The 25,910-nt window shown below is 32.7% G+C and overlaps 2 protein-coding genes across 3 annotated transcripts; one reads left to right on the plus strand and one right to left on the minus strand.

Moving 5' to 3' along the window:
- The first annotated feature begins 747 nt into the window (after positions 1-747).
- LOC131623640 (uncharacterized) lies at positions 748-6,003 on the plus strand. Of its 2 annotated transcripts, XR_009290277.1 has the most exons (5): positions 754-1,113; positions 1,324-1,401; positions 2,423-2,505; positions 5,237-5,623; positions 5,715-6,003. XR_009290277.1 is itself a non-coding variant. In XM_058894645.1 (4 exons), exon 4 carries the CDS (start codon positions 3,959-3,961, stop codon positions 4,859-4,861), a length of 903 nt encoding a protein of 300 aa, XP_058750628.1. In that variant the 5' UTR covers positions 748-1,113; positions 1,324-1,401; positions 2,423-2,505; positions 3,943-3,958; the 3' UTR covers positions 4,862-5,221. The 2 variants fall into 2 exon arrangements, 1 of the variants encoding a protein (XP_058750628.1); XM_058894645.1 differs by lacking the exons at positions 5,237-5,623; positions 5,715-6,003 and adding an exon at positions 3,943-5,221 and having other exon boundaries at positions 748-1,113.
- A 2,593-nt stretch (positions 6,004-8,596) lies between these two features.
- Positions 8,597-14,267, minus strand: LOC131623642 (MLO-like protein 11). The gene is made up of 16 exons (XM_058894646.1): positions 14,097-14,267; positions 13,490-13,991; positions 12,800-12,857; positions 12,396-12,631; positions 12,178-12,294; positions 11,786-11,846; positions 11,457-11,536; positions 11,135-11,209; positions 10,690-10,775; positions 10,510-10,559; positions 10,263-10,303; positions 9,966-10,136; positions 9,833-9,868; positions 9,686-9,753; positions 9,539-9,599; positions 8,597-9,267 (listed from the first exon to the last, which is right to left on the minus strand). Exons 2-16 carry the CDS (start codon positions 13,613-13,615, stop codon positions 8,872-8,874), a joined length of 1,662 nt encoding a protein of 553 aa, XP_058750629.1. The 5' UTR covers positions 13,616-13,991; positions 14,097-14,267; the 3' UTR covers positions 8,597-8,871.
- Positions 14,268-25,910: the final 11,643 nt, after the last annotated feature.

Raw genomic sequence — 25,910 nt, forward strand, 5'->3', positions numbered from 1 at the left:
ATAAAAAATAGCACTGTCCAAAAATGTACCTCTTTGTCTGTTACATGCGAAGGTACATGCTCTTCAAAGTATATCAGTAAAGAAGTGTCTTGGGCCTTTTTAGGAAAGGATCTGCAAGTGGGGCAACCTCGGCAACCAGGACTTGTGGTGCAATTAGGGCATCATGGTGCGCACAATTGTTGAAGCGGTAGAGGGCAAACAACAAAAGTTTTGGAAATATTTATCCAAAAAATCATCGTCTCCACTAGAACTGGTTGGAAAGAATTGTCGTTCAACGGATTTTTAGTTCTTCGGGTTAAATGGGTTTTAACGTAAAGTGCGGAAAAGTAAATTATAAACAGAAAATAAATGCACTTTCGAGAAGAGAAACTAATTTGGCACAAATGTAAACTACTCGTCACAAACTTAAACATATTACTTTGTTGCACTCAATGTACAATACTCGTCAGAATCACCACATATCCCTCACATCAATGTCCATTTATGAAACACCCACTACAACATTTTTATCCTACGGCAACGCCTAATTTTAAGGTGGTAAAAACGCCGTACTCGTAGAGAGTAATAGACAACAAATTTTATATTTTGTTGGGGTAGGGTATATATTTCTTACAAATTTTATGTTAACGGTTAAAAACCGTTCTCGTAGATCACAAAAAAAATGGCATATATCAGCAACGGATTGAAACCCTTCTAATATATATTTTTTGATATTTAATAAAATATTTATTATAAGAAAAATTTCATTTGGCTTAATTGAAGATATGACTATTCTAATTCTCAATAAGCACCGTTCCCTTTCCAAATATTAGTGAGCGCTAATCTAAATTGTGGTCGTTCCCTTTCCAAAATTTCTTGAGCGCTAAAATCCCAAATCTTCCCTCCCAACAAATTTGCTTGACTCTTCTTCAACCAAAACAATCAGAATAAACCCTAACCCTTTCATTCTTCAAGCTAATCAATCTAAACCTAACCCTTTTCTTCTCATCACACAAGATTCTCTCCTGCGTGTCCGATTTGTCAATACGGATTGGATCTCTTGTGTAAGCTTCATTGCCTTGGTCACTCGAGAACGAAGGTTAACGAAGAACACAACAGTAACTCACGAACGAGGTATCACCACTTCTTAGTTCAACCGGTTTATATTTCATTATCTAGGTAATCTTTAATTTGTACCCCTTTCTCATCTCTCTGGGACTGTACGTGGCAAGCAATACAGTCGAACTCGGGAACTTTCTCTCTGCACTTTTATGACTAACAAAATGATTGGTGGAATCAATTCATAAATTGAAACTAATGTTATTTTGAATTGTTGATTTTTAGGGTTTAAGTTTTTTAGTTATTGGTGTCCTCAAGGGTTGCAGAAATTTCAAGGGTTGGCATACTCAACTGCAGTAACTGGTGAGTTTCCTAACTTTTGAGTGTTAAGGTGATGAGTAACTACAATTGACATGATAATAAATTACTTCTAACTTTTCATTAGAGTTAGAGATCATGATTCAGAGTGTTATTATGTCAATAGATATGAGTGTTGCTTCATTTACTTGAACTTGTTTCTACATGCTGGTTTCTTTGTGCTTGTTCTTTATTTTTAGGCAATTAGAGAATAGTTTATCTTAATGTTAGAGAAATCAAGGTGATTGTATGATGAACGTGATAACTTAAGCTAGTGTGTTGAACAAGTCTATCTTTGTAGGGATTTTATTTAGCTATATTAATACTTTTAACTTTTCGGTTGAAGATAAACTTAAGCTACTTGTACATTGTTGAAACACATCTATGTTTATACGGAAATGGAATCTTCATGTTATAGTATTAGCTTCATGTATAAACCAAAATTGTGATATATTTCATTTTTTCCACTACTTTATGTTTTTTATGTATTTCATAAAGCTCAGTTACTAAACTGCCTACAAGTAAACACCTCCAGCCACTTTGAGTTCAATGAATTTGTTTTAGTTGCCTCTATTCAAGGAGAGGGTTTATGTTTTAGTTTATGAGTTATATTTAAATTGAATTGAATTTTTATACATCACTCAACAATAAATTATTTTTGGCTAATCTCAATAACTCTACAAACTACTTTACCATCCTTTCCACTCATTGTGCAAGTGTGAAATCTATAGGGTCTGCAAATGAACCTCTTTTTATTTCTAATTATTCTGTGTTTCAATCACTTTCACTCCCTATTTCAAATTATTGTTTGTGTTTATAACATTATTTCCTCAATTTCACTACCGGTATATGCTACAACAACAATAGTAGTAGAAACCAATCTCTTTATTTCTTTTCTGCTAACATCTCAGCATGCTGCCCCAAGTTCTTTGCTGTTAATCTCTGTCAATCTGCATTCAATTTATTTCAAAAAATTAGTAACTGCCAATTTTACTTGAAATTTGAATGGACATGCACAAAATTGCAGATAATTGAACTTGTGAAGAAGCACATACTGACTGCAGGACCAAAGCATTTTCCTTTCACTATTCCACCTCTACATCTATAAAGGTTTGGTTGTCCATTTTTATTACTCTAATGCTTATATTTTATTCTGTTGTTGGAGTTTGAATTGGAATTTTTTTGGATATGATATCTTTGATTGCAATATATTCTTAGCATCGTTGCATGCTTATGGAGTCCCTTCTTAGCATCACAGTTTACTTCCTCTCCCAATATGTTTTTTTGAACTTAGTTTTACTATAAATTAATGAATTATAGTATATAGTCAATTACAAACTTAAAAAACAAAAACCAGTTTTCACTAAATTAATGTTAAATATGAATTCCGAATGTGAGCTGTTAAAACTTCCTTTTAGTGTCACAATATGTGTTTCTTCTTAATGATTTTTCTTCTAATGTGCTAATTATCTTAATTTTAAATTTCATATCCAGTGATAAAGGATTGATAATTTGACATGAATTAGTTCATGGAAACAAAAATATGATTTATAAGAGCTAAAACTTCATTTTCTTATGCCATATAAAACAAATATGACAATAATATATAGTGGTGAGTGTGGTGAGGACCGCCACTGTTTTTTAGATGTGCTTGTATTGAATTAGATCCACTTTAGTGAGGCTAATTGTATGGTAATTTTCTGGTTGATACTGACAATCTATTTATCTCATGTGATAGCTTTAAATTGAAGTTTGAATATATAATCCATTATTTTAATGTAGTTTTTATAATTGACCTAATTATAATAATTTGTAAATGCTAGAAATCCATAATAAAATTGGATGGTATTGGGTAAATTTGCAATACAAAAATTAATGACTGAAGTATGATTGTTAGTCATGTAGTTTTTATATTATAATGTAGTTTTTTTTCTTGAGTTTCACTTAGGATTTCATGTCTGTCCAACATTTTCATGGTTGGATGCTTAGACTATTATGATTGTTAGTCATGTACATGTTACGAAATGTTGGATTTAGGTAAGATTTGTGTAAATTTTAAATTTGATATCAAGTATATAGAAGATTCATATTGTAAATATAGCATAGAGAATTACAAACTAGAACAATTTTCTTACTGTGATAATACCCTTACTGACATGAGAAGGAATCTCTCTTGTCAGTATCAAAATCCACTCTAAAACTAGTATATCTTGCATCTTGGATTTTAATGAATCGAGTCGAAGTCAAGTTACAAATAATTTGCATCAAACTTGAATCAATTTTAATCAAATTTGATTCGGTTTGATGATTCATTTCCAACCCCGATGATTCACGACTAACTTGAATCGAGTTTAACATATTTGATTTAGTTCGAATCCTTTCCATCCTTGATGATTCATATCAAACTTGAATCAATCTTAATCAAATTTGACTCGGTTCGACTCATTCCGATCCCGATGATTCGCGACTAACTCTAATTATGTTGTAACTAATATAATTAAAACTTTAATATTTTGTCTTGCTTACACTTTTTTTCATATATGGTAGTCTCCTCACAAACTCGATGGACAAGGAATGGACAAAGTTAAACCCCGCGACTAAAGAGTATCAAAGTGGTCTTGATTTTTTTCTAGATTATGCATACACCAAAGGAAAACCCCGCGGGAAAGAGATTTTGTGTCCTTGTGCTAAATGTTACAATAGCAAATGGTTTACGAGGAATGAAGTAAGAAATCATCTAACTGCATTTGGATTTCAAAAGGGATATGATATTTGGGTTCAACATGGGGAGAAGAAACCGAAACCTAGTGATCTTAATGATAATAATATGAATCATAAAGAGGATAAAATTGATGATATTGATGGCCTATTGCATGAAAGATTTAGAGATGTTGTACAAGAAGAAAATGAAGTGAATGTAGGCCTCAACGAAGATGCAAAAAAGTTCTACAATCTAGTCGAAGAAGCCAAACAAGATTTGTATCCAGGTTGCAAAAACTTCTCTAAATTGTCGTTCACCATTCGTCTTTATTTATTGAAATGCCTTTATGGTTGGAGCAACGTATCATTCAATGCTCTCTTAGAGTTGTTGAGAGAAGCTATGCCTTCATTGAACATCCCTGATTCGTTCAACAAAACTAAAGGCATGATAAGGGACTTAGGGTTGGATTATAAGAAGATCGATGCGTGCCCTAATGATTGCATGCTATATTGGAAAGATCAAGAGAATGATACTTCTTGTCGTGTTTGTGGTGCTCCACGGTGGAATGAAGATGTAAAAGGAAATGATGAAGTTGAAAAAAATCATAAGTCTCATAAAGCTCCTTTGAAAGTTTTGAGACACTTTCCTTTGATTCCTAGACTTCAACGGTTGTTTATGTGTTCAAAGACGGCTAACTCATTAAGATGGCATGATGAAGAGCGTTCTAAAGATGGGAAGTTGAGGCACCCTGCAGATGGTCAATAAATATACAACGAAATATATATTTTGAGTTACCATTGTGACAGTCTTCCTTGCATTTAGTCATTAATATATATCTATTATTAACTTATATAGACATGTAAAAACCATTGTCATGAAGAAGTATCAACATTAGTCAATGTACCCAAAGTTCAAAGGCAGAATATTATTTGAAAAGTATCATCCATCTGGTGAATGTCCAATAATTGTAGTCTAGCTTTTATTCAGGCTGTGGTATTTTGATTGTTCTCTCTTGTATTTTGTTATGTTCTTTGACTTTTATTTACTACTACTATATTGTGTACATTGAGTATAGTGTTGATTTTGTATTCTGTTCTTTTCCTTTTATTTACTACTATTTTGTTATGTATTGTATGCTAGATAAAGCTTCAAGACTTGATTGAAAATCAAGGTAAATCTTCTTCAGAAGCTTTTGAAAGTGTATTAGGCAAACAAAAACCTGGAAGAGTGCGTTGCCACGGAAGAACCACAACACCGACTCTCTTGAAAAGAAATGAAGAAATTGCAAAACTTAAAAGAGATCATGTTGCCGAGGTCAGACATGTGATACAAGAGATGGAAGAGAGACGTCGTCGAGATAAGGAGGAAACAGAAAGAAGAATGCAGCTTCTCCTTAAGACCGTTCTGAATCAAAACACCTCAAATTTGGATATAGAGGCTCTGGCAGCTTTGATATCAGCTCCTGCAACTGATGCTAATAGCGCCTTACGTTCTTCTGCGTCAACACATGCTCCAATTAATGATCAAGTAAGATTGAATTATTTTATTCTTTACATTCTAATTTTAAGGCCTTCGAATAATAATCTTATTTCAATTAAATTATACTTTTATTTTGCAGAACATGAATGATGATATGAATGGAGATTTTCAGTCATTCGGAGATGAAGAAACATAAATGTAGAGATGTAGATGTTTAACTTTTTCTAGTGATTCAAGATGTTATTTTGATTAAGATGAAGATTAACATTATAGAGTTTAAGTTTACTTTTAGAGATTCAAGATGTTATTTTGGTTATGAATGATGATTGACATTCAAATATGTACATTAAAGATGTCATTTTGGTTGTGAACATGATTGACATTAGGATATATAATGAATGAATGATGTTATTTTGTTATTTAATTTATTAAATATTTAATATCATATTAAAATTGTATTTGAATATTCTTATATATAAAAAAGTGAATGATGATTGATATTATTTATCAGGTTTATTAAACAAACAGATTTTATATTTAAAAAAAAATTCAGCTTTTGCAACGGTTAGAAAGTGTTTCTGTAGTTATAAAGCGTTGCTGTTTTAATTGAAGAAGAAATTGATATTAGAGTCTATAAGAACGGCTAATCATGGACTACAGTAAAAAACCGTTTCTATAGAAAGTAAAACAGCCGTTCCCTTAACTAAACCAATTGCAACGGTTATAATTTGCAAACGGGGTGCAACCGTTGTTGTTTGGCACCGTTCTCTAAAGATTATTAAACAACGTAAGACGTTGCTGTTGGATAAACAACCGTTGCGAAAGGATAAGGGAACGCCTCAGATTGGCACGGTCCAAAAACCGTTCTAATAGGCAACGGCAACGGATTTTTTGGATTTTGCAACGGTTTTCGGCCGTTGCCGTATAGTAAAAATGTTGTAGTGACCGACGAGAGTTTAACCATATTGTTCTTTCGACGATATCTCAACCGGTCGAACAACACAGAGGCATTAAACTCTGATATTATGTGGATGTTAACCCTAAACCTATCTGTAGAATCTAAATCTAACAATTATCCCCCTAATCAAGATTCATGAGCTATATGTCCATAACAACACAAATCCAAAGCATTTAAGAAAAAAGATCAAGCAAACACCAACAAAGATTTGTAAAGCAAACTTTATACAACAATAGAGTAATAAATATACATAGGTTCAGAGTAAACTTACAAAAAAACCCAACAAATAGAGAATACATAAAGATAAGAGAAGAAGAATCACAAATCTCCCAGTTTGTCAACTCCGATTGATGAGCAATTTGACTCCGGATCATCAAAATGAAAGCTCCATTGTGGTTTTCAAGCTCTCTCTACTAAAAAATGGTTGTGATGGTGTTGAGACTAAAAAATACCCAACTCATACCTAAAAAATCTGATTTTTTCCCTATTTATTGAATTCCAAAGTCGCAGAGGGCGCTTCGCGTGGTATGTACTGTCATGAAAAAATCAGCACTAGTGTTTTTGCCATAACTTGAGAACCGTAACTTCCATTTTCCCCCAGTTAAGCATGATTCGTTGATGAATTGCTCAAAATCGCTCGTTTGAAGCGGTGTCTTCGACACTTTATTGCTCATGTTCCAAATATGCATCAATACATACAAAAAGACATAAAAACTATCAAACGGTGCATAAATGAATCAAAGACACAAATTATACACAATATATATAAATCTAACTAAAACTTGCAACTTCACACGCAAGTTGAGAAAAAAGAGTCGATAAGTGTTGCAAAACTATATATACAAATAACTACAATTTGGCACTTATCAACGACTCTGGGATCCCGACCCCCGTGATAGTCGACTCCTAGAGGTCAGTGCCTCCGTATGGTGAGGAAGAGGGGAGACGGCTCTAGCCTATTCATGCTGACGACCCCTCTCGCGACGACTAGAGGCGGTAAGGGTAGGTCACCCAAGTCTCAACATTTCGTTGTTTTCAGGTATAGCCCTGGGGGAAATTAACAAACCAGATTAGTATGTATGGCAGGAAAGAGTTCGAAAATATATCTCCGAAAACCTAAAGCAAAACACTTCGGAGATACATCTTCGAAAAAAAGCTTTGTTCAGCTTCAATGGCATAAGTGCTTCTGCAACTGCCCTAGCCATCTAAACTCATCCAAATCATATAAACAGAATCTATACATAAATTATTTGAAATGTTAATGCTATCTAATGCATTCAAACTAACCTATTTGAACTAACACGTTAATCAAAAATCAAAATAAAGCTAAATAAATTTACTGAAATATGTGTTGATGAGGAACTAAAGTGCTTTGATGTTGAATGCAGTAATTAGAGGGAGTTGGGAATGGTAAGATACAAGTAAATGTTGCTTCTAAACTTAACATTGAGCGGGAACTAGAAATGGGTAGAGTGAGGTAGAGAGAAACTTTTGATTTTCTAAAAAATTGAGGAGAAGAGGGAGGGTCTGTCGCGAGTTTTAAATATGTTCACCTAGTTCAGAGATGCATCTCCGAATTAGTTTTTTAAATTAAAAAAATAAATATGTTTGGATATACATCTCTGGACACACCCTACAAAGACCTTCAAAAATACATCTCTGAATTAACTTGTGGTTTAAATGAAGTTTTGGTGTGTCCGGAGATATATCTCCGAAAACATAAGACATTTAGAAATTTCGCACAGGTTTGGAGAGAAAGAGCAAGGGTGCAATGAGAAATTGCATTACTTTGGCTGGTAATATATATGTACACCATTTGTTTCTTCAAGATTATGACTTGCAAGTACTTATTCCAAATAAGTCTGATCCATTATGCTTAACTTCAATATAGGATTCAAGTTGTCTTGGGTGTGTACATGGTTGTTACATTAGTGGCCAGTTTTTCAAATATACGCAAAGTTAAGCTATGGTGTTTAAACTCCATTAGCCATACATGCCAAGACAAGGTTGCACTATTTAGTTTTCATATGCAAAATTCTATGTTGGAATTGCAATGCCGCTCCTTGGCAACAAGAGACACAAAGTGTATCCATTCTACAATTGTTCCAATAAAGCATTGTTACCTTACATGGCTTTTTATGGGGGAAAAACAACAACAGCCAAGCCTTATCTCACAAAGTGGGATTGGCTACATGGATCTTTTTTTCGTCATAATGTTCAATTTAGGATCATGCTTCTAATAATATTCAGACAAAAGCCGTATTTATCAATGTGTGCCCTTGGAATTGTTTCATTTCTTTTCGTTTGCATCAAGATTTGATTCTGTTATTCCTCGTAACTATCTTCCATTTGGCAATGAGGAGGATCTTGGAACAGGTTCTTGTCTAGAACTGAATGGTACTGATGAAGATACTGAAGCCGAGGGTCGAAGGAGGGGCGTAATAGCCCTACTTGAAGTTTCATTAGCAATAGGGGGAGAAGGGGTAGCCATAACAGTTGTTACTGGTTGTAATTCTACTTCAGTACCAGTGGCAATGTCTTGAAAGGAATCGTCGATAATTCGATGATCGTCTTCTTCAATAGACAATACAGTGCTCGTGTCTGTATGACTATGAATGGTGGAGTCATCAGGGAACATACCATGTCTTCTCTTCTTCCTAGCTGCTTTACCCCATCCATGAATGGTTTCTCTTATTCTCTGTGGAATTAATGCTGCCTTATAATTCGTTCCCATCTGAAATAAATTTACGAAAATTGTTTATGTTAACGCATAAACATGTTAGTACTAGTAACTACTATTCAACTCCAAAGTCCAAACTCAATATGGAGCCAGCAACCCTCTCCAGTCTCCGGCCAAATTGCCAGTCGTTATGGCCGAAAAGGACTGGAATGAGTTTTTGGTTGCAGGCAGATTCTTACACTTCAAAGCTACAAATTCAAGCTTTCAAGTTTGAGAGCATGGAACATGTACCGACCAACACTAAAACATATACATACTCGGTTACCTGTGTAACGAGTGCGTAAAGTGGCAACGTGCTGTAGCTGCAGAGAAACTGTCCGGCAAATCTACAAGGTTGAATACAAGAACGGATAAAGGTTTATTCCAGATAATAGACAAAAGAAAACCAGAAGCTATCTTGATTTCTACATACCCCAAGATTAGCCTTAAATAAACAAGGAGGTGATTCCGAATAAAGCAGGAATTATATCCAAACTGCCACTGCAGTAAAAGAAAAGACATTTTATTAATCAAATGCCGCTTTATAAAAGAATCTTGTTTAACATGGATAAGGAAGTACCCAGAACCAAAAGAATGAAGCCAACTCAAATGCATTCTGCGAAAGAAAAGAAGGAAAACATCAGAAATTAAGAAGAAAACAACAATTGTAAGCAAGAAATAATTGCACGAGATTTAGACGAACCATGAACAACCTGGAAGAGAATGAAATGGATTAAGGAAAGTAATAGTTCAGGCTTTTTAAACCAGAAAAGTTCATCGCGAGGCCTCAACTTAGCTTCGGAGAAGAAACCAGCAATTCCAGCATTCTCAAGCGCTAACGTTGCAATAACTTGCTGTAGCTTTGTTCCCACCAAGAGAACAAGCTGTTCTTCAACATTAACACGTAAGAAATAGCATGACATGTCAAAAGAGCAACCACACGCCATTCACAAGTCAATGGTTCAGAAATAAAAGTAAAAAATTCAGAGGGAATGAAAAAGGTAACTTACAGATATAGGAATGATAGCTATCCAGAAATATAGATTAGATCCTGCGTTAAACACACAAAAAATTGTTAGTTAAAGTTTCAAAGTTATGCAAAACCGAGTATTACCTAATCACACCAACTTGAAGTGGAATGGAAGGTTTTGCCAAAACAAAAGATCCATGGAGAATTTTTTGGAGATTTTATAAACTTATAATCAAGAGAAAATATTATAAACTACTTTCACCTCAATTTCTCACAGTAGGCAATACCTTTTATGTTGAAAAGCATGAAACCGACAACGAATCCCCAAAGTGGGCCACTACAACAGATTTTACAAAAAAAGACAGGATTATCAGCTTTAAACGTCATCAGAACCAAGTTGTGAAAAACCAAAGAGATTGTCATGAAGCTGCAATAATAGTTACTCCTGAATCTCAGCTAGTACTAACCTCACACCAACTATCTTTTGGAATTCCTCTTCCATAGATCGAACCATGTAGCTGTGGAAATCATATTTTGATGAAAGTTTGTGATTCTGCCATGATCACAGAAATCAGAATAATTAACATTCACAAAGTAGAAGTTTATACCTACTACACAATTCCAAGAAACCTGGCATAAAATACAAGTACCTTCATTCGGCAAAAAACTAATATCAAACAAATGCATGAAGTAATTTTAAAAAGGATATTTCCAGTCTCCAGAAAATTAAAACTGGAGTTTTATAACAGAAAAACAGAAGTTTAGAAGTATGAGTTAGAAAAGCTCGAGAATCTTTGTCAAATGGTGAGTTATTATGATATGTTGAGAAAAACCTCCAAATACAATGAGATAAGAACCACATGACTCAAAACCATTTACACCTGAAATAAATTTTATTGCATTATTCCATACCATGATGAAGCCTTTGCGAAGGGTAAGGTAGTCAGCACGAACCACAGATCGCCCAAATTGTCGATAAAAGCATGTCTGCAATTTGATCAAACTTAAACATATAAATATATGAAACCAGGATTTTTCCCATCAAAACTTAGTTCTTACATATATATGCGTATTGAAACAGAACAAGATGGGTAAAACGATGCATAATAAATTGTGGAATTGAGAGTATTAGATGACTAAAATATATTCATACAAAAAAAGTTTGCCATCAAAAGATGCTGACAGATATAAGAGATTCATGTAAGTGAAGAAACAGATGGAGATATTTAATTACCATCCAAATAGCTAATGGGTTTGATGTATGAGTCTTGACAAAGCTTGATTGCCTTCGCATAGTCATCTGCCTAGTAATATCTGTCGCAACAAAAGAAAATGCCAGCCAATTCCTTAATATGGTTACCATATGAATACATTCTTATATTACTTTTATCAATTAAGCAACTTCCTCCAAAGTTTAAGGTGTTAAACAGCAGTAAATGAACTTTATAGCATGTTCACAGAGATTATATAACCTACAATAATTACATAAACAGAACAAATGCATTACAGAATAACAAAATTGTATGAATTGATTCCCTTTGTAAGTTAGTACACTAAGCTTACCAGCTAAATAATTGTGCCGATCCATGTGAGCCTCATCCTCCCACACTCTCCAGCTGTGAATCTGGTTTATTAAACTTAGAGCGTTATTACTTATTATGTCAAACAAAAATCGAAAAATGATATAACAGAATGTTTTGTCTCCGACCTCAATATTGAGCGAACAAAATAAATAACACCTAGAAACATCTCAACAAGATTCTTCTATACTATTACAATTCTGTCTAATTCAATGCATATTTAAATTAATTAGAAATATTGAACACGTTAGAAACACGCTTACTGACACTGACACTAGAAGTAAAATATAACTGAACAGTTTTAGTAACACTTATGATAAAGGAGTGGAAGTTTAGTCTCATACTCTCATCTACATTTAAAAAACCGTATCTAACCTTCACAATGGCCAACAGCATTGTTAGGCAACTGTAAGATACATGTGTTATCGCCATGACAAAAATGAACCGATGCAACTGCTCTAGACCTTCATACGAAACAAACGGTTCATAACCCTGAGTAACACAACAAATTGCAAATCAACCTCCATTAACATATAGAGCAATAAAAGCTCAAGATAGTCAAACTTAACACATATAAGTTATATCGCTCATGCCTCTTTGCAGGAGCTTCTGTTGATTCCATTCAACATCCTTCTAATTAAGCGAGGGTAAGAAAATGCTGTCAATAATTTACGTCCTTCGGACCCATTCTCTTCGATTTCTTTATCAATCTCAGATCTAGTGCATGGAGCAAAAGCGCTATTATAGAACTTCGATGGAATGCAAATATTGGCTATCATGCCAGAGGTAGCAGTAAGTAGGAGAGATATAAATCCGAGCAACATCAACTCTGAAGATAAAATTACAAAATTAAGGGAAATTGATCAGTGAAAAGATACACATTACATCAAATTTGCACAATGCAGAGAAGTTGGTAAGGACTAACAACAACAAAAATCAACAAAGAAATCTTGTTCATATATAGAAGAATTTTCAGTAGAATTTAATTCATGTGTACCTTCTTTCATCTTCTCCAAAGCTTCAAGCAAAGGCTTTCTATTAGTTTTCCGCAGCCACTACAGTCACGGAAAAAATATTAGCGCTGATAAGAAGTCATACCAAAGCATTCAAAACAAAAAAAAGCAGCTTATATATTCCCAAACCCTTAAAAAGAGATGGTTTAGTCACTAATAACACCAACATATGGTTACGAACTTACGATGGTATCAAGCTCAAAACATCAAATTAGAAATATAAATAAGCGCAAAGGTTGGGAATGCATCAGGAAAAAAAGCTTCTTTCATTGCTAATAATAGATGCAGTACAGATAAATCTGTCCGAGACAAACATTAAGTCCAAAACGAACCTAACATCGCTTAAATATTAGTTAGGCAAAATACGTATTTTCATCCTAAGTCTTGATCAGTATAGCTAAATAGCTGCCGTAGCGCTTTAGCATAGCAAATTTGAACAAATCACTATTGTTCCACGATACACTATTTGATACAAAATATTGTGAAATAGCGAGCTATAGCACTGTTGCATAGCAGAATTTGAACAAACCACTATTTGTGGCGTTCCCCGATTGAAAACACTGCTTTTAGTTCTTACCAATTCCTACCATATAACTTTTCCCTACAACTTTATAGGTTAACATTAAAACAAACAAAACCAAAATCGCAACAACAAGATTTCAAACAATACTTACATTGCTTAAACGGTTAATCGAGCGCTCCACAAGCAAGGACACAGCAACAAAGATGGTCAACACAGTGGCAACAGACCAGGTAGGAGTCAAGGCCAATGACCTTGTTTCTTTTTCATTTTCAGCCATTTCGAAGTATCCGAAACCTTATATTTAACCAAGTGCCTTAAAAAATCTAAGGCAACTTAATTGACTTAAAATTAGGGTCTCATTTCAAATCAACTTAGAAAACAACACAAACAGAAATCACAACACAACACTTGGAGTCAAAAAAACCAAGTGAATTCTTTGGTTCCTCGCAACATATCAATGACCTCTACACTCTAAAGATGCATAATCAAGCATTACAGAAATCCCCCATGGCTTTTCCCAATAGAAAAGATGGGGGAAATACCTAATATTTTTCACTGTAAAGGAGTATAATATAAAATAAACAAGTCTCTTCTTTTTCCTTCTAGAAAGTTCTTGAAAACCCTTCAAACAAACCTCATTTTCAAATCAAACTCTGCAAAACAAAAACAGAAAATAAAAATGGCTATTCTTCATATTACTGTTTCAAATTTGAATAACTGTTCTGAAATCAAAGTATTAGCAATTCTAGGAAACTCACGGAAGAATGGTTATGGAAGTTGGAAGTGAATCAAGAAGAATGAAAAGTGAAGATCTCTGTGTGGTGTGTGTGTGTGTCAGTTACAGAAAAAAGAAAAAACAAATTTGAAGCTTAAACAAAGACATTACGTACATACATTGAATGAGTTTACCAAAAACTACGCACTTTTTTATGATTTTAATATAAAGTGTGAGAAAGAGGGGTAAGCGGGTCTTTTCATGATGGATGCCAATGCACACATTTCAGACTTTTCGGTATCTTCCCTGCTGGGCCATAGCTGCGTGCCAACTCGCCTTACTATTATTGCAATCAGTTTTTAGTTAAGAGGTGGAGATGGCAAAAGGGTCATACTCAACTCGTTTAAACTCGAAAAAAATGGACTTGGAGGATGAGACATAATTGAGAATACGAGTCTAAAATTTAGTTTTAGATTCCTATAAAATTTGACGTTGGCGCGCACCACGCGGATATTCCACTTTAAAATTGTAAAAATTTATGTTAGTATTCGTCCTCGAAAAAAATGAGGCAAAATAGACATACTAAAAGATGTGTGTTTAAAACCTTGATCTGCCCTACAAAATGTATGGGGTAAGAGGAGTAAATTCGATGGATCAAATCATTTTTGACACTCTTAATTAAAAGATTCAAAGGAAAAAGTGTTTGACTAACTGTTTGATTTATGATAAATGAATTATCATTCTATCATACTATGAATAAAACATGGACAATATTTTTAATTTTGGTAGCCAAAGTAGAGGCCCAAAATCTTGTTTCAATTCGTCTACATTGCGATTAAATAGGGAATGCATGGACTAGATTCATTTTTTCACCCTTAATTCCATGGGTGGTAACACGAGTCGGGTCCGCCTATTTTAAACTTCTTTTAATGTAGGTCGAACAAGGTTTTAACGATCTCATTGCATTTTGACAGATTTTTGCAGTGGCATGTCTAAACAGTATTAGCATGTCTCTAGAATTTCTGTACATTGTAGAGGTGGCAAAAAAGACATGTCCACTGGCGGTCAAACGAGCAAACCCGCATGACCAGGTCCTTTTTTCACCCCTAGTCCCATGGATGGTAAAATGAGTCAGCTCCTCCTCTTTTATTCATCCTTTAATGTAGGTCGAGCGAAGGTTTTGATGATCTCATTCTATTTTGGCAGATTTTTTCAATGACGAGTCTAAATAGCATTGGCATGTTCCTAGAGTTCATAGTACATTGTAGAGGTGGCAAAATGGACATGTCTATTGATGGTTAAACGAGTGACTCTACATTAACCTGGTCCTTTTTTCAGCCTTAATCTCATGGGTGGTAAAATGAGTCGGGTCTGCCTGTATAGCTCGTCCATTAATGCATGCCAAGCGAAGGTTTTGACGATTTCACTCTATTTTGGCGAATTTTTATAGTGGCGGGTCTAAACACTAAGAGCATGTTCCAAGAGTTCTCAGTACATTATAGAGCTGGCAAAATGGGCATGTCTATTGATGGTTAAACGAGTGACTCTACTTTAACTTGGTCCTTTTTTTCAGCTTTAATCTCATGGGTGGTAAAATGAGTCGGGTCTGCCTGTATAGCTTGTCCTTTAATGCATGTCAAGTGAAGGTTTTGACAATTTCCCTCTATTTTGGCGATTTTTTATAGTGGCGGGTCTAAACAGTATGAACATGTTCCAAAAAATTTCAATATATTATAGAATTGGCAAAATAGACATGTCCACCAACTTGTCATTATTGAAACTCGTTAATTTTTTATTTAGAATAAAATATTATTAATAGACTATTCTAACATTAAATAATAAAAATATAAAAAATATAATTTAGATAAATATACAATAAAATAAAAATGAGTCTAAACAATTAAGAAGATTCATCCACTAATAATTCATATCATACTCCAACGATGTGTATTTGATTTTAATCTAACCTCAAAAATGAATTTTAACACTACCAATTGAGATGATAACATTTTCTTACACTTGAATATTATGGTATTAATGTTTATGAGTAATCAAAATAGTTTCATATTACTTTAAAATTGATTTTGAGAATAATTTATATACAATAAGCATACATCTCAATTGAACAATTGAACGAGACGTAGTAAAAATTTTCATGCCGAAATGGACAATACATCTTAGCTGTCAGCGGACTTGAGATCGATCAAAATAAATGCTATATAACTATATACATTAAAAATAAACAAATACTAACTAACATTTTAAAATATTGATGAAGTATTTAAAAATATCTTATTATTAAAAAGTGTAACATTTCATAAAACATATTAGAGAAAATAATTCAATATGATATTTTGGTTTAATGTATGTTTGCAAAAATATAATTTTAAAGATGTAGAATTGGTTTTGAATGATTTTGAGATGTTTGATACTTCTTAAGTAGAATTGGTTATGTCCTCAAATTTAATTTTATTTAAGCTAAAATGTATAGTTTTTGAGTTTAGACGTAATTTTTAACTCAACTTTACATAAAATTATTCAAATATAAATCACTTTACATTCAACTCAATTTTAATTAAAATCAATTATACATAATCGATCTTCTCAAAATCAATTTTTTTTATCACAAAACTATATATCCATTGTTTGAGTCTCAAATTGTACCTAAACTTTGATGTAGCAAACAGGTGTATCCTTTTATTTATCTCCTATATTTATGGCACTTGTTGTTGCCTTCAAGTGATACAGCATCGTGCCACCATGGAACTTATATTGGTAGGTGGTCACTTTTCACTATATTTTTGGAATTATTTGTAATTTATTTTGGTGGGTTCAAAATTATCTAGAGTTGATCATAACTCATAAGAAATAATTTGGAATAAAGTCCTAACATCGAATGTGAGAGTTAATAATAATAACTTAATAATTTGGATTAGGTCGGATGCCGCAGTATTGACACATCTTTCCAATTTCCGTTAAATTGATTTTTTCTATTCAAATTTAGAGCCTATTTATTTTAACTTTTTTTAAAATGATTTTTATAGTTTTACATAATTTTGTGTAAAAAAAATTATAAAATTTTTTTAAAAATATTTTAAATAAAAATTTGTTTTGAATAGTTATTCTTAAAATTTATAAAAACTTTTTTTAGATATTAAAATTTCAAAAATCACTTAATTTACTATTTCAAATAAATTTTCATAAAAAATCACTTTTAAAATACAATTTTTTTAAATTGCGATTTTGATTAGGTTTTGATCAAAAAATAATGTATATTTATGTTATATGATGTCAAAATTGGTATTTTATTTTAGATAAAACTAATATAAAATACTTGTAATATTTTGAAAAACGATTTTGTAAAATCTGTTTCAAAAAATACAAAAAAAAATCTATTTTTTAAAGCTGAAACAAACAGGCCCTTAATGTAGAGATTTTGTTTTTTTTTTTAAATGATTTTTATAGTGTTACAAATTTTTCTGTAAAAAAAAAAATTATAAAATTTTTTTTCTTAAAAGCTTCAAATGAAAATTTAGTTTGAATAGTTATTTTAGATATTTCATCATTTTATTAAAAAAAAAAAAAATTGGATATTAAAATTTCAAAAAACTTTCACCGAAAAAACATGATTATTAACTAAAATAAAATAATATGAATTTCGTTTATGTGATAAAGCATATAATAAAACAAACATATTTAGTTAATTCAATTTAATTAATAGTTGCATAAACATTAAATTATAAAAGTGTATGCGACATTCTACTTCTTTTATTTTTAAAATATTTTTTTATCATTAATATAAATATCGCGCTATTAAATTAAATTTATATTAACAAATTTTATTTAAGATATAAATATAATTTATTAAAATATGAGAGATTAAGAGATATGTGAATAATATAAAATAACTTTATACTAGTATTCAATAAGCTCTTAAAATAACTTGGTTAACATGACAGACAAATAATTTGTTAATAATTATGTTAAACTATTTTATATTGATGGTGTGTGTCTTTTAAATTCTTAAGATATTTAAATGTGTTTGATAAAATTAACGATTTAACTAACTGATAAATATAAAATGATATAAAAAATATTTACTAATTAAGAATTAAACAATTAAAATTTATAAGAGTAATAATAAAGAAAAAATATAAGCTATAACGCTATTAAAAATAGCTTCTAAAAAATAATTTATAAGCTACTAAAATAAATTATATGTTCGTAATGAAAAGACTATTATCAAGTAGATTTTTTATTAAACATACTTATAAAGTATCAACAAGTTATAAACTCAAATATGATTAGTTAAAAAGAGCCTAAAATTTTAAAATTAAATGAAAATTCTATAGTATAAAAAACAATTGGTATACGCACTATAGGGTGTGTTTGGTTGTAGTGAGAAATTGTGAAGAGAGAAATAAAAAAGAGAGAGTATAATAAGAGAGAAAGATGAGAGAAATAGAGAAGATTTGAGATATTGTTTGGTTTAAAAGAGAAAGAAGAGAAATAGAAGAGAGATAAGTGTTGATAAAATTTGAAATTACTAAAATATCCTTTTATTAAAAAATTCATTGAATTCATTTTTTATATATTTAAATTAATTAATTTCAAATCATTAATTAAATCATTTGTCTTGATTTATGTATTTTAATAATAAAATATAATCAAATTAATTAAATTAATTAAATTATTTAAGATCATTTATTTTATTTTAAAAATAATTAATTTATTTAGAGCTAAATTAGTATAAAATCAAGAGAATACAAAATTAATTAATGTGAAATAAAATAAAAAAATGTCATCAATTTATGTGAGAAATAAATAGAGATATGTGTGTTCTACTTTTTACGCTAAACAACAACAACAAATCACATAATTTTAATTAATTAAAAAATAAATTAAGAATTTTCTCTCTCTTTCATAATCTCAACCACCCCATGAATTCAATTAAAAACAAAATTAAAATAAAAATAAATTAAAAATTACTAACTTCTTATTGGTTGTGCCTAAGATTATAGATTTATGACCGTGTCCATGCAAGAATTGCAATTCTTGCATGGACACGATCCTAAATCCACATTCTTAGGCACAGTCAATAAGAAAGAGTCTTTTTTTAAATTTATTGTAATTTTAATTTTGGTTTTAATTGGATTCATGGGGTGGTTGAGATTATAAAGGAGAGAGAAAAATCAGTATTTATTTTTTTAATTAATTAAAATTCTGTGATTGGTTGTGTGTAAAACAAAAAACAAGGGTGTCACAAGAAATCTCCGCACATCAAAGGAAAAGGTGGTGGGTCCCACCATAATTCAATCAACCTTCCCCATTTTTTAGCATACCAAGCAGGAGAATTTGGATATTTCTCTTCAACTTCTCTCGCCCCCATCTCTCTCTTCTCCATTTCACTCATACCAAACATAGGCTTCTAAGATTGGAAATATTTTAGCGTAAAAAAAATAAATTTAAGTTAAAAAAATGTTTACAAAAAGTGATAGGAGGGAGGATATTCCATTCCATTTAGAGCCGTCTATAATGTTCATGCAGTATGCACGTGCCTGTTATTTTATTTTATTTTCTTATGAATTAAAACTAATATACTATCAATCAGTCACACTACTTGGTGACTTGCTTTGTTGTTGTGTGCAATAATTGTCAACGAATCTACAGCGGTGCTCACTTTTTACACTATATATTATTATATTTATATTTTATAACTTGTTTTGTTAAATTAAAAATACGTTTTTTTTTTTGGATAAGCAAATATTAGTATTTAGTTTGTTATAGAAAAGGAAGGATTTGTGAGTAATTTTTTTACTATAAAAAGTTTTACTTTAGTTCCAAGCCGACCCGAGTCCAATAAGAAAATGCTAAATATTACGACAAATATTTCATCAAAAGCACACGACCCTTTATTTAAAAAAAAGACGGTTTCATCTTTTTTTTTTAATAAAATATTTGATTTAAGCAAAGAAAATAACACCCCGTGTATTTTGTGGGTTAATTATTTCGTGTACTATAGCGTTGCTCACACCAACAACAGCAAAAATGTTTAATTATCAATTTAAAGTTATAAGGTGTTGGAGACACGGTGCACACTCGACTTTCAAACATATATTCAATCCACATCATGAAATGTCCTTTGTTGTTGGATGTTATTCAACGGCTTTTCGCTTATACTCTGAAAAGCAATGGTGTCTCTAATTGATCTTCATGTATAAGAGATCCTACTTTGGATTATTATTTTTTAATAAAAGCATGACTTTATTGAATTTTCAAAAAACAATTATTACAAACTGATCCAAAGGGATCTCGGTATCTTAGTGAAACATAAATCAAACTAATATATTCTCACTTATGCTCACTTATGTGCATAGATAATTTTCTATGTAAGCCACATCTAATGCTAACATTTTCTATTATTCTATTTTTCATGTGGGGTCCAACATGTTTTGGGAAAACAACATGTTATTTCTCCCCTTCCACACTTCATAAATCGTTTTCGTTATAGCCATTTTTAGAACTTTCCTTTTCTGTCCTTTCTTCTTTGTTTCACTGATGAGCCAAATGCTTTATTCCTTCCATCACATTGGCTTATATTAAGCCAAGCCAACACATCCTTCAAAATTTTCTTTGTTGCATTACAGTCAAAGAAAAGGTGATCAATGGATTCTTCACCATGGCAAAAACAACACCTATTATCAGTAATGATACCAAATCTACATAACCTATCATTTGTAGGCAACTTACCTCTTAAAGTCATCCAAAGGGCGAAGATAGTTCTTGGCCTCGCATAGTTATCAACAATCAGCTTGTTCCACTTTACAGGAGTAAAGTCTCACAGTAGTGCATTATACATGTCCGATGTTTTGTATTTACTATTCAGCTCTGCTTGCCCCCAGTATTCCGTATTTTGTATCATGTCTCGCAGGCTGCTTAATTTCTTCACCATCCATGAGCTGCTCTGCTTAACCTGCCAAAGCATAACATCCTGGTTTTTGAAAAAGTAAATATTCGCCCATCGAATCCATAGTTTGTCAGCCTTGTTATGGATATTCCACAAAAGCTTTCCCATCACTACTTTGTTCCAAACCCGCAAGGAGATGATATTGAGTCCTCCCACTGACTTGGATAAACAAACACTTTCCCGTGCAATATGTGCCTTCTTGCCCATCATAGTTCCACTCCACAGGTAGTTTCGACATACGCCTCGACTTGCTTGATGACTTTTTTAGGGAAGTAGAACACTTGCATCTAGTAAGTTATCATTGCAAACAGTATGTTATTGATCAGTTGGCATCGACCTGTATAACTCAATAATCAAGCGGACAAATGCGTAATTCTCGCCATAATCTTATCTATCAAAGGCCTGAAGTGGTGGGAGGATAATTTCCTACTATCTAATGGAATTCCGAGGTATTTGAAGGGTAATTTTCCCTCTGAAAACCCAGTGATTTCCATAATCTCAACTCTAACATTTCTAGGCATCTCTCTGTTGAAAGTATTTTGGGTAAATATTTTCTAATATATCGTATCCACAGAGACTGAGTAATATTGTTGTCGTTCTATAGTTACTTTATAATGAGTCATGAAAAGTATTGGTTTGATGATGTGATCTCGAATTGCAATTAATAGAATAAGATTTAAATGAATAAAAGCTTTAAGATTGAATAACAATGGTGAATGAATATGTTGAGTTCTAGGGTTCATCAACCTAATCATATACAATAATCAATTAATCCACATGTGAACATTATCTAAGTTATTATCTTCATTCATCCTCAAAACTAATATTATGTCTAATGATCAATCTATAACCACCTCTACCGGTTGATCTCTCAGAATAACTATAAAGATAAAGGGAATGAATAACGATGATTTATGAAAACTTCTTCAAAACCTCATCTCTGAGTATTAATCAACAAGTCAAGGTAAAAACCTAGGGCGAAAGTATAAACCCTATATATCGATTGATAGTTCAACAATGATATAAATTAAAAGCAAGGTTTTTCATTGATAATAAAACTTAAACAATTGTTCACAGGAATTAATCAAAGTAATTGTATCTTCATAGGTTAACTACTACCTTAAACTCAACACAATGGGGTTTAGCTCTCCATAGCCATGAAGAACACACAAGATTTCATGGAAGGATTCATCTTCATCAAGGGAATGTCTTCAATTGATGTTGAATTCTCCGTTGGATGTTGTCTTCTACTCTGGAATCGGATTGCTCTCTGAATTTCGCTCACCAAAGATCTCCCTCTTATGAGGATTAGGGCTTCTATTTATAATAATTTGTCCTTGTAACGTAGTTGTCGCGGCTCCGCACGTACTGGCGCAGCGTGGACCCAAGTCAGAGGGTTTGGCGCGTCTCGGCCTTTGCTTTATCCCACTTCTTTGTGTTTTCTCTTATTCAGATCCTCTACGCCTGCATGTTTCCTCGTCTTTGCTTCTTAACTTCAATATCTGCACAAATAACACCCAAAGTGACGCAAGTTGTTCTACAATTAGCATTGAACCACTAAAGTTCAATTCTAACTATAAAATCCTTAAAAAGCACAAAATATGTTCACTTTTAGCTCAAAAGGTAGTTAACTTGACAAATGAAAACACTACTAATTCACTCCTAACACTCTCCAAAATACAGCTTGCATTTTGAGGGATGAGCTTTGAGACCCGTGGCCAAGGAAAATTTGCCTAGTTCCTATAACATGAGCTACACAGACAGTGTATCACTCCTGGTGAACAACATAACATCATCACCAAAACTCACATTTGTAATTCGTAGCTTCTCGCACCGAGGGTGATAATTGAAGTCGGGTATCCGCTCAAGATTTTTCAAGCAACAATGCATATATTCAATAACCAGCACAAAGATAAAGGGGGAGATGGAATCCCCCTGCCTCAATCCACGTTTGGCGTACAACATGTTGGTAATCTGTCCATTTATGGCGTATCTATATGTCACGGTTCACACGTAAAGCATTATCCACTTTATGAACTCCACTGGAAAGCTCATCTCATGCACGATCTGCTTTAAAGCTTGCCATTCAAGGGTGTTATATGCCTTTTGAAAATCCATTTGGATAGCACATCTAGGCGACACCTGTTTACTGCTGTATCCTAGTAATAATTCTTGAGCCATAAGAATGTTGTCTTGAATCACCTTTCCTGGTATAAAGCCCGATTGGCTATCACCAACAACCAAGTTAATAACTTTGCTAAGCCTTTGAGTCAGAATTTTCGAAATTATTTTGTATATCGTTGTGCAGCAAGCAATAGGACGCATATCCTTCATCGATCTTGCTTTGTGTGTCTTTGGTGTCAAGGTGACCAGGGCACAATTAACTGCTGCAAAAATTCTATTATGTTCAAAGAAATCTTTAACAGCCATAATGACATTTTGTTTAGTTATCTGCCACGTGCTCTTAAAGAATCTTGAGTTGAACCCATCTATTCTCGGGGCCTTGTTATCTCTAATTCCCTTCAAAGAATCCCATATTTATTTTTCTGTGACAGGTTATATTAGATTCCTTCCTTGAAGATCAGGGAGTTGCGGTCCTCTACGAACTGCAACAATACCCACCTGTTGAAGTTGTGCAGTTTGTATTCCAATGAGATCACCATAGAACCTCATTATCTCTTTTTCCATATCCTAGAAGTCTGTCATCATGTTCCCATTTGAATCCTCCATTTGGTATATACCACTTTGCTTTATTTTCCTTTTCACAATAGCATGAAAATAGGAGTTGTTGCCATCTCCTAATTTAAGCCATCTTACCTTAGCTTTTTGCATCAGCATCCTATCTTCCAATTCAATTGTTGTCGGCAATCTCTTAGTCACCTCTTTAATTGCACTAGCATGTTGTGTATTGAATATATCCTTGGTCAGCTCAGTTTGAGCAGTAGCAAGGCTTTGTCTCAGTTTTTCAATATTTCTCACTTTGGATTATGTTATAACTACGAATTACTCTCATACTACTTTTCTCATAGTAACTGACTTGGATGATAGAGTGTTAACTTTACAGGTCATTGATTAGTAAAATATCAAGTGTACTAATATGTCAATGTAGTAATAATAGGAAATCACAAAATATCGATCTCAAAGACTGCGTACTGATATAGAGTTATTGTTTCAATTCAGTTAAACAAAAGCCTTTGGGGTTTTAGTTTGGAGTTTTTGCTATAGAAAAATAAAAAAAATCAAATTAAATAGAGAAGTTGAACATATTTAAGTAGTGTATGATCGGATTCATTAATAATTCTAACCAGACCTTGCAATGACATCTTTTAAACTATTGATTATCGGTTCTTAAGGGTGTTTCCTCCTAAGTCCTTAGTGAGTAAACCTTTAAACATTCAAATTATCTCTTATGTCCATAGCGAATTATAGATGAAATTAAGCATTAATTTATCAAAAAAAATTGGTTCCTGTCGGGTATCCTTAGTCCTAGGTGATATCTACTGCATGATACTTTCAATCGAGCGTTAACATTGACAGTCCTGCCTAACTATTAACCGTAAATCAAATCTCAATTTTTGTGAAAGAGAAATCATTAAGCACAAACCAAAAGTAAATTCAATAGAAAAGAAATTATTGTCATTACAAGGTTCAAATAAAAATCATTAACAAATCCAGATCAGGTACACCCCCTAACATTTTGGGATTTATCTACTCATAGAATCTAAGAAAAACATGGTAAAAGTCATAAACATTACACATAACTTGATGACTTAGTCTTCAATCACGTAAATCTCTTGAAGATCTTGATCCACCTTGAAAACATGAGTTTTCTAGCCTTCTAAACGTGTCTTTGCTGTCAAAAATCGTCCAACCCATTGAAAATCGCGTTTTGCCATTATATAGAGCAATTTTAGGCCTTTTGTGCGATTATGGGCACCCATACATGTATCGGGGTGCCATATGTGTATGGGGGGTTGCATATGGGGTATGATAAGCTCTCACATGGGCATGGCCTGCTGCTATACGCGTATGGGCAAAAACGTGAAATTTTTTAGATCTGATACGCATATGAACAAATCCGAATTAGCCTTCGGGTTCTTCATCAAAGTTGTAGCCCTTGATGTTAGATTTCAGTTGCCTCCGGTCCCACGTAATAATGAGTTATGAAGCTCTAGTTATGATCAAAATACCACACGTCTATCATGATAAAAAAACATGCTGAAAAATAGACTTTCCCAATCTTTTTGAAAATTCGTCGCGTTTCTGTTTTGACCATATCATTGACTTTCTCTTACCTACAAAACACGTTAACCTTTCCAAAAAGATAAAAAAAATACAAAGAATTATTAAACCATAGATAAATAAGAAAGTAAGAAACTGACAAATAAACCACTCAAACTATATGAAAAATCTAAATATCTCGCTTACTTTCACCTGTTAAAATGATAATAATAATAGCATAAATGGTGAATGATCAATCATTCCTTATACACTGTATCAAAATCTTTCTCCACTGCACCAAGACTTTATTACACATTTCTGGTTCCACCATTAAACAGTGGCTCCATTTGTGGAAATTGACTTTTGATTCCTACAAAATCCAATGTCATGTCTCTCTAATTCAAAAATCATAAACTACTGGTACGAGCTTAGTTGAAGAAGAATATGTCGACTAATTCAATTGCAACAACATAAGATATTTTCCTCCTTAATATTTTTCCCTTTCTTCTATGTTGATTCAATAGATGGTGGTTCATCCATTAATAAGGAACCTCCATTGCAAAACTCACTGGTGAAAAATGAAACGCAGGCGGGTGACAGACAAATCATAGGGTTTTGATTCAGTGATAAAGAAGAAGGAACTTCTAATGTGACACTTCTGATGTTAGT

The sequence above is a fragment of the Vicia villosa genome, unplaced genomic scaffold (assembly GCF_029867415.1).
Source record: "Vicia villosa cultivar HV-30 ecotype Madison, WI unplaced genomic scaffold, Vvil1.0 ctg.000076F_1_1_3, whole genome shotgun sequence".
NCBI classification, from domain to species: domain Eukaryota; kingdom Viridiplantae; phylum Streptophyta; class Magnoliopsida; order Fabales; family Fabaceae; genus Vicia; species Vicia villosa.